The following is a 9,054-nucleotide window of genomic DNA, read 5'->3' as shown; positions in this document are numbered from 1 at the left end:
GTCTGTCAAAGTGTATGTGTGTGTCTGCAGGTACAACACCACTAGCTTAGCTTGATAATCTGTGTGTGTGTGTGTGTGTGTGTGTGTGTGTGTGTGTGTGTGTGTGTGTGTGTGTGTGTGTGTGTGTGTGTGTGTGTGTGTGTGTGTGTGTGTGTGTGTGTGTTTAAATGTTAAATGTGGAACTTTTACGTTTATGCTGCTTTTTTGGCCAGGACTCCCTTGAAAAAGAGATTTTAAATCTCAATGGGGAAATTTCCTGGTAAAATAAAGGTTAATAAAATAAAAAATAACGCTACTAGTTATAACTATCTGTCTGTGTGTGTGTGTGTGTGTGTGTGTGCGTGTGTGTGTGTGTGTGTGTGTGTGTGTGTGTGTGTGTGTGTGTGTGTGTGTGTGTGTGTGTGTGTGTGTGTGTGTGTGTGTGTGTGTGTGTGTGTGCGTAGGTACGACGCCGCCACATATGAGAATGACATTGCGCTGATAGAGCTGGAGCGGCTGCCCCCTCACAAGGACATCTGTCTGGAGGAGAACTCTGCCATCAGCGCCGTCTGTGTCCCCTGGACCACCCAGCTCTTCTCCGCGCCGCACACCTGCAGCATCTCGGGCTGGGGCCGCACCGCCGGTAACACACACACACAGACACACACGCAGACAGAGAAACAGACACGCACATGCGCACGCACACACACACATGCACACACACACAGCGTCTGAGGCTTGGGCAGGACCTCCCAAACAGATGCACACACACGCATACGCACACGCACGCACACACACACACACACACACACAGCGTCTCAGGCTTGGGCAGGACCTTGGGATGTAACGGGTACATGATGATGTAATGGTGATGTTGTGATGTTGTGATGATGGGATGAAGGGATGATGATGTAATGGTGATGTTGTGATGATGATGTGATGATGATGATGTCATGTGTGTCCAGACAACAGAGGGTCTAACGTGTTGCTGTACGCCAACGTCACTCTGATCGACGACTGCAAGCAGTTCTACAAAGACCGCTTCAAACCTGGCATGATGTGTGCTGGTAGGACTCACTACTCCCAAACACAAGATGACATAGATTAACCCACCGCTGGAACCAAAGAGTTATGAACTAACCCTGCTGTTTGGGGCATCATGTAAAGTTAGGTTATCTCAAAGCAAAACTGCAATTTAACCACAAACTAGAAAATGTATTCAGGAACATGAACTCCAGAGCTCCAAGCTTTCCAGATGGTGAGAACTGGACGTGAACCCCAAACACTCCATCAACCTCCTCTAACGCAGAACTTCTCGCCAATTATTTTACCTAATTTTTCACTTTTTTGGACACTTAGAGCATCTCAGACACAACATTTATTTTTCCCTTTAAGAAATACATTAAGAAATAAAGGCTAATAAAGAAAAAATAAATAAATAAAGGCTTTCAGGGTGATAGAATTCCGACGCAAATTCTCTCTAGGATCTCGATTCGTTGCAAATACTTTTAATAAATAATTCCCCCATGGGGACAGTAAACAAACGTACCCAGTGTGTTAGTGTGTTAGTGTGCATTGTGCGTTGTGTGTGACATGTGTGGCGTTGTGTGTGCAGGGGACCTGGAGGGCATCGTGGACTCGTGTCAGGGGGACAGCGGGGGGCCCCTGGTGTGTCAGGATGAGATGGGCGTGTCCTACCTCTGGGGTATCGTGAGCTGGGGGGCCAAGTGTGCGGAGCCAGGGTTCCCTGGGGTCTACACCCAGGTACACTCGTGTGTGTGTGTGTGTGTTTGTGTGTGCGTTGCATAATGACAAGACAGTCATTTAGTTATGTAATCCATTTGGGAGAAAGTTTTGGAAAACCAGTTTTAATACATCATCAACATGTTTATATACATACATTTAAGTGTCAATTTATGTTGATCACGTCCTGACCTCTAGTCTAGCAGTTCCTATTAGAACGTTCGTTATTTAATCCAAAATGTAACCCAGGTAGAACTAGAACCTTCTGGGGTTCCTTCTCTCAGGGAACCACAGCCTCAGTCTCTAAGATGTTGTTCATGTTGTTCTACCTTCAGGGAACCAAAGCTTCAGTCTCTAAGACGTTCCTCATGTCATTCTACCTTCAGGGAACCAAAGCTTCAGTCTCTAAGACGTTCCTCATGTCATTCTACCTTCAGGGAACCAAAGCTTCAGTCTCTAAGACGTTCCTCATGTCATTCTACTTCTGTCAGGGAACCACAGCCTCAGTCTCTAAGACGTTCCTCATGTCATTCTACTTCTGTCAGGGAACCACAGCCTCAGTCTCTAAGACGTTCCTCATGTCATTCTACTTCTGTCAGGGAACCACAGCCTCAGTCTCTAAGACGTTCCTCATGTCATTCTACTTCTGTCAGGGAACCACAGCCTCAGTCTCTAAGACGTTCCTCATGTCATTCTACTTCTGTCAGGGAACCACAGTCTCTAAGATGCTCATGTAATTCTCTCCCTTCAGGTGGCCCATTACTTTGAATGGATTCGGTACCACACCGGCTGGCCAGCAGTTACCATATACAACAGCTAACTCACTTCACTGGGACCACTCAAGGTTAAGGATGAGGACCTAGAGGAGAGCAGGTCAAACTACATGTTTAGAGTATAACAGGACCTCCAGATGATGGTTTGTTACCTGTGGACTAATATACAGACACTTTGACTGTGTGATCAGATCCAACTGTTTAGAACAGGACCTACAGATGATGGTTACCGGTGAAGTAGTCGAACAGAGAACATGCCATACCACAGACCAACATGATCATTAACATATTCATCAGGGCAGATGCATTAAATACAATTTACTTAAACATTTTCTTTCCATCTGTCATTCTTCTGAGCCACTCTCTTCTGGGCCTTACTGGATTGGCTGATGCCCGTTATAACTAGTGCCATGTCCAATGTGGTCAATGGATGTTGGTTTTGAGGAAACACTGCACTACGCACTACACGAATACTCTCGTTTCTATAAAGTAGCACTTAAAAGCAGTTGCTTGCTTATTTTATGAATTTCAAATGATTGTACTTTTACTAATGACAAAACACAAACAATCGTATAGAAGAGATTTATTCAGACATGTAGAACACACACACACACACACACACACAACGTCTCGCCAGATTCAACCAGTATCTTCCGTGTATGACGACAGGCATGTCTACTCATTGAGCAGCGTGGACGCACACGTGTTTCTTCGAGCGCCACGACTCGGTGACACTCTCCCCGCACTCCTGGCAGTGCCTCACCCGCACCTCAGAGTGCATGCGCTGGTGCGACTGCAGCTGGTACCGCCACATGAAGCTCTTGCCGCACTGGTCGCACGCAAACTGCTTGTCGATGGCGTGCGTGTGCTCGTGAGTCCTCAGCGCGCCCAGGTGGCCGAAGCTCTTGTCGCAGTGCGCGCAGCGGTGGCGCGTCTCCGCCGGATGCTGCAGCATGTGCAGCCGCAGCTCCGAGGGCCGGGCGAAGGCCTCGTCGCAGTGCGCGCAGCGGTGCGGGCACTCGCCGGCGCCGTGCAGCCTCTGGTGGCTCTGCAGCTGCGCCAGCCACATGAAGGTCTGCCCGCACGAGGCGCAGCTGTAGGGCCGCTCGCCCGTGTGGATGCGCTGGTGCGTGTGCAGCGTGATCAGCCGCGTGAAGGCCTTGTCGCACGCCGTGCAGCGGTACCGCTTGTCCCCCGAGTGCAGCAGCATGTGCTGCTGCAGCGCCTTGGCCTGGCCGAACGCCTTCTCGCACTGCACGCACTGGTACGGCTTCTCCTTGACGTGCAGCGCCTCGTGGCTCTGCAGCGCCAGCGAGTCGGCCAGCACCAGGCCGCAGCGGCCGCACCGGTACGGGCTGTCCGGCGAGTGGCCGCGCTCCTGGTGCGTCCGCAGCTGGCCCGCGCTGCGGAAGCGGCGCTCGCAGTAGGCGCAGCGGTGCGGCTTGTCGCCCGTGTGGATCAGCGCGTGCTGCCGCAGCGTGGCCGCCAGCCGGAAGCTCTTGCCGCACTGCGCGCAGCCGTGCGGCCGCTCGTCCGTGTGCGAGCGCTGGTGCGAGCGCAGGTGGCTGTCCTGCTTGAAGCTCTTGCCGCACTGCGTGCACAGGAAGGCCCGCTCGCCCGTGTGCACCGCCCGGTGCCGCCGCAGGTTGGCCGGCCGCAGGAAGCTCTTGCCGCAGTCGGGGCACCGGTGGGGCTTCTTGCCCGAGTGGATCTGCAGGTGGGCGTTGAACACGTCCGTCCGGGCGAAGGTCTTGCCGCAGTGGGCACACAGGTGCCGCTTGTCGCCGCTGTGGCTGTGCCGGTGGTAGCGGAGGCTGCCCAGCTGGAGGAACGACTTGCCGCACAGCGGGCAGACGTAGGGCCGCTCCCCCGTGTGGACGCGCGCGTGGGCCTTGAGGCCCTGGGGCGTGGAGAGGGTCTTGCCGCACTGCTTGCAGCCGTGCCTCCCGGTCGCCGTTCCGGGGTCCTCTGGTCGCGGGTCATCGGGGTCCTGCTCAGAGCCTTCCCATTCGAGAGGAGCTCCTGCCAAAGCAACACCACCGTATTAGCATTAGCTCAAACATCAGACACTTCATGTCCTGCCCTCCTCTAGAACTGAGTGGTGGGTTTTAACCTGATGCAGGGACCGCCTCCTCCACCTCCTCCTGGGCTGGAGAGCTCCTCTCTGCTCCTCCTGTGGCGGGGGGCGTCTCTGGAGGAGCAGGACTGGTCTCTACAGAGACTGAAACCTCCTCACACTGAAGAGACGAGGAGGAACCCTGATGGAGGACATGGGAGAGAGTTAGTCTCATGCAGTACATGTCATCGTCTTTACTATACATACCAGCGTTCATCCTTTATGTACATACCAGTCATCATCTTTACTTTACAAACCGGTCACTATCTTTACTATAAATACCAGTCAGAACTGAAGGAGAACTTCAGGATTTTTCAACCTGTCTATTCAACCTGTCTATTTTTCCCATTATTTTGGGTGCACGGGTACTGATGCATATTTTTGCATATAGCTCCCCTCAATGTACGTCCCCCTAAATGTTTTTTTTTGCCACTGACAGGCTTCATTGAGGAAAAGATCCCTACAGAGGAACACAACTTTATTCTTTACCTTTCGCTTAATCTGGTCAACTTCAAGTGTCCAACAAAGTCTTAAAGTAGGTTCACGTTTGAAAAATGCCAAATCTCTCCTTTAACATACAATTCAGTATTGACGAACATACGAGTCAGCATTTCAATACACACCTCTGGCTGTTCGTTTTCCACCTCTCTGGGTTTGAAGGCTGTGAAGAAGTGACATGACAGACAGTGTTTTCAACAGCCATCCTACAGGTGAACACGTCATATAGGTCATGTGATGTCAGGTCATATAGGTCATATAGACCCTGACCTCTGAACTCACCTTTCCTTCTGCTCCGTGGTTGTCTTTTTTGGGTCACATGTCTGCTGGTGCCGTAATCTAAACGGTATATCACGGTGTTATAAAATGATGACGCGTCTAATATCACTACAGTCTCAAAATATCTCTTGTTACAGGCTTTTATTAAATTTAAATATTTTAATCTTCGAAGATTTTAGGTCCCATACTAGTATTATAGTATATGAGGAAAGTCATATACTATTAGTAGTGCTAAAGTATATGAGGACAGTAATATAGTATTATAGTACGAGTACAGGATTATTAGTAGTATAATAGCATACGAGTACAGTAGTATACTATTAGCCCATACAAGTTATACCAAAACATTTTTACGACTTCTAACCTTCAATACGTTGGGATGCATCCTGCGCCGTGGGGACCTCTGCCTCCAGTGTGGGGCCTTCCACCTCCTCCACAAGGCCCTCTACCTCTGGCATTGATGGGCCCTCTATCTCCTCCATCGTGGGGCCTTCCACCTCCTGCACAAGGCCCTCAACTCCCTCCAGCGTGGGGCCTTCAACCTCCTCAACAAGGCCCTCCTCCGCCTCCATCGTGGGGCCTTCCACCTCCTCCACCAGGCACTCCACTCCGTCCAGCGTGGGGGCTTCGACCTCCTCCACAAGGCCCTCCACCATCATGGGGTCCTCCCCCTTGTCCATCACAGGGTCTTCCACCTCCTCCACAAGGCCTTCCACCTGCTCCATCGCGGGGCCCTGCTCCATCGCGGGGCACTGGTCGGCGGGGGGTTGGGTCTTGGGTGTGAGGGTAGCAAGTGAGACTTGGGGCTCCGCTGCTGGGGCCGTCTCACTCCAGCCTTGATAAGAAATATGACGTTATGCTAGCGGCCCGGCTAGGAGCTCATGCTAGAGGTACAATGCTAGTGGCTAGGACGATATGCTGGCTATTGTGATATAAGGCTAGCTGCTAAGATATTATGCTAACGGCTAGGATATGGCTCGCTACAAGCATGAAATTGTATTTTGCTATGTCTATATGTCATTTAGTTAACGCTTTTACCCAATGGGACTTATATAGGATGTTATTATATTAGATACATGTCATTAATGATCAGGTTAGGGTTTAGGTCATCTCGCTAATGTGTGTCAAACGCCCTAACCACTAGACTCTCCTGGCCCTGCTCAGGTCAGGGCGTACCTTGGATGACGGTTTCAAACAGGGCCTGGATGCGTTTGAGAGCGGCGGCGGCCGTGTGGTTGAAGTGGCAGCGCGGGGCCAGCAGCTCCGACACCCAGGAGTCAGGCCTCCTGCCCGGCCGCGCCAGACACAACACCGCCCTCATGCCCAGCGCATGGAGCTTCTCCAGCTGACACACACACACACACACCAGTAAGGAATCCACACACACACACACACCATTAAGGAAACAACACACAGCCAGCATACAGAGCAACCAACTACAGGCAAGAATGAAGAGGACCAAATACACACACACACACACACACACACACTAAATTAGGTAGTAGTAAAAGAGGTATTGGCAAATGAGGTAAAGAAGTATCAGTAAATGGGATAGTAGTAAATGACGCACCAGCATCACAGCCTCTCCCCTGACGTGGGAGGACATGTGGTATCTCTTCTGGGCTTTGATCCAGCTCTCTCGGTTGGAGTCAAACTTCTCCATCTTCTTCTTGAGCCACAGCTTGTAGGGCTGCTCCGACCGGCAGCTGGGACAGGAGCGGCTGGCGATGCCGAGCGGAGCGCTACAGCCCACACACCTCTTCCTGGCCACGCCCTGGCCTGGCATAGCTGGCAAAGACAGAGACAGAGGGAGAGAGAGTGAAGCCCCTTTCACACATGCAGTCTTTCGCTGCAAAGTTATGGAACATTGACTGCATGGGCTCATGTGTGAATGGGAACCTGGATCAGTATTCTGGGAAAATCTGCACTGGAAATGAGCTTGATCGTGACCTAGTAACATTTCTGGATCAGATGTGTTATGATGTGTGAATAAAAGCAGTAATACTGCTGGGAGAGGCACATAAGGGGTGAAGGGTTACGTCAAGATGCTTTCATGTGGAGGAGTGAACGAACCAATCACAAGACTCTTCTGATGAAGTATTTTAAGCCACCATTGTTTATCTTCAGGAAATGCTTTTCAAGTGACAACAATTTCAATTCAGCTTCTTGCTCTGTTTACAAACCAGATCATGTTTTCAAGAATGGCTGGAAACTGATCTATGGGGTGAATCAAGTCATCGGTTATTGATAGAGAGACCATCCATAGTAGTGTTGTTGTTTTTTTTACCTGCACTAAAGGCGACTACTGGGTCTGAAGGACCATGGAGATAGGAGTGGAGGTTCTTTACGTGCACTTTGACTTCAGTTTACTAACGTAGGGTCTAAAAGACCATGAAGTTAGTAGCAGTGGAGGTTATTTACCTGCACTATAGTTATCTTCTGGGTCTAAAGGACCATACACCAAGCCTTGAGAAGGGGTCCGGCCTTACAACAATAAGATCAACTTAAAAGCCCTCGTATGCTGAAACTACTGAGAATAAAGATCTCAGTTGTATTACTTTTTTACGTGTTTAGACGTTTAAACGACAGTAATGTCACGTGGTTCATAACAAGGAAGTTGAGATCTTCTTCGCTTCAGGGTAACAGGTGTCGTGAGGATCATCACTGCCCCCTGCAGTCAGAACCCTGGTAGCTCACTGTTTACCTGTTACAATGTTGTTCATTTTTACTTTGACTTGCAATATCCTCGCCGGATAATATCATTGGAACCAGATTAACACAACACAGATATAAAATTAAACCAGCAAAACAGAAAGCAAATCAGATGAGTGTTATTTATATTTTTCGCCTTTTAGCCGCTCTCGTCTCTCTTGTTATATATATTCATATGTCTATATACATATTTATATATGACAATGTAAATATCATAATATCAGTATATACATCAGAATATATCCACTTCTTACACGTCTTTTTGTTTCTGGCTCAGGCTCTATGCTGTCTCCCTCCTGAAATTCTGCACTACAGGTTACCCCTCACCCAGCCCTCCTTTATTGCTCCACACACACACACACACACACACACACACACACACACACACACACACACACACACACACACACACACACACACACACACACACACACACACACACACACACACACACACACACACACTCACTCACTCACTCACTCACTCACTCACTCACTCACTCACATCGAGATCAGGCCGACTTGATTTTTCTGACAACTACTACAACAACAAGGAGACAAGGAGAACTGACAGAAATACAAAATGTCAGTAGACAGTGTTGCTGACACGAAAAATGCTTGCTATTAGCTGACTTGTGCTAATCAGATTAGCACAGAGATGGAATTAGCCGTGTGGCAGATGGGCTAGTGGGACTGCAGGGCCCGGGGATTGGGAGAAAGCCACACACACACACACACACACACACACACACACACACACACACACACACACACACACACACACACACACACGCACTTTATGCACAAAGATTTCATAGTTTGATCTTCTTTTGACATCAAACTACGATTATGTTAACACTTTATCACAATTGGACTCGCTTAGTCTAGATTATTTCCCCTTTAAATGTAAACCTCCATCAGAGGTATCACTGAGAGTAAACCCCCCACACTCTAG

At 49.5% G+C, this 9,054-nt stretch overlaps 3 protein-coding genes across 5 annotated transcripts in view; 1 reads left to right on the top strand and 2 right to left on the bottom strand.

Moving 5' to 3' along the window:
* cfi (complement factor I) overlaps positions 1–2,824 on the top strand; it is an 8,030-nt gene extending 5,206 nt beyond the window's left edge. Inside the window, exons 13-16 of the mRNA XM_084487404.1 lie at positions 444–622; positions 945–1,046; positions 1,595–1,743; positions 2,474–2,824. Coding sequence (XP_084343530.1) covers positions 444–622; positions 945–1,046; positions 1,595–1,743; positions 2,474–2,542 — 499 coding nt within the window. The 3' untranslated portion in view covers positions 2,543–2,824. The remainder of the gene's footprint in view (positions 1–443; positions 623–944; positions 1,047–1,594; positions 1,744–2,473) is intronic.
* A 143-nt stretch (positions 2,825–2,967) lies between these two features.
* Positions 2,968–5,099, bottom strand: LOC311368603 (uncharacterized protein). Its single transcript, XM_084487405.1, has 2 exons — positions 4,609–5,099; positions 2,968–4,517 (listed from the first exon to the last, which is right to left on the bottom strand). The coding sequence occupies exons 1-2, from the start codon at positions 4,826–4,828 to the stop codon at positions 3,175–3,177; spliced, it is 1,563 nt and encodes a 520-aa protein (XP_084343531.1). The 5' UTR covers positions 4,829–5,099; the 3' UTR covers positions 2,968–3,174.
* A 24-nt stretch (positions 5,100–5,123) lies between these two features.
* Positions 5,124–8,036, bottom strand: LOC311368605 (uncharacterized protein). 3 transcript variants are annotated; one of them, XM_084487408.1, is made up of 6 exons: positions 7,810–8,036; positions 6,959–7,176; positions 6,565–6,733; positions 5,753–6,223; positions 5,392–5,448; positions 5,131–5,272 (listed from the first exon to the last, which is right to left on the bottom strand). In XM_084487408.1, the coding sequence occupies exons 2-6, from the start codon at positions 7,172–7,174 to the stop codon at positions 5,142–5,144; spliced, it is 1,044 nt and encodes a 347-aa protein (XP_084343534.1). In that variant the 5' UTR covers positions 7,175–7,176; positions 7,810–8,036; the 3' UTR covers positions 5,131–5,141. The 3 variants fall into 3 exon arrangements, with proteins under 3 accessions (XP_084343533.1, XP_084343532.1, XP_084343534.1); XM_084487407.1 differs by having other exon boundaries at positions 5,124–5,448; positions 7,676–8,036; XM_084487406.1 differs by having other exon boundaries at positions 5,124–5,448.
* Between the last annotated feature and the right edge of the window lie 1,018 nt (positions 8,037–9,054).

The sequence above is a fragment of the Micromesistius poutassou genome (assembly GCF_964030765.1).
Source record: "Micromesistius poutassou genome assembly, chromosome: 23".
Classification (NCBI taxonomy): Eukaryota; Metazoa; Chordata; class Actinopteri; order Gadiformes; family Gadidae; genus Micromesistius; species Micromesistius poutassou.
The sequence above is the reverse complement of the archived record's forward strand: the minus strand, read 5'-3'. Positions and strand labels throughout refer to the sequence as shown.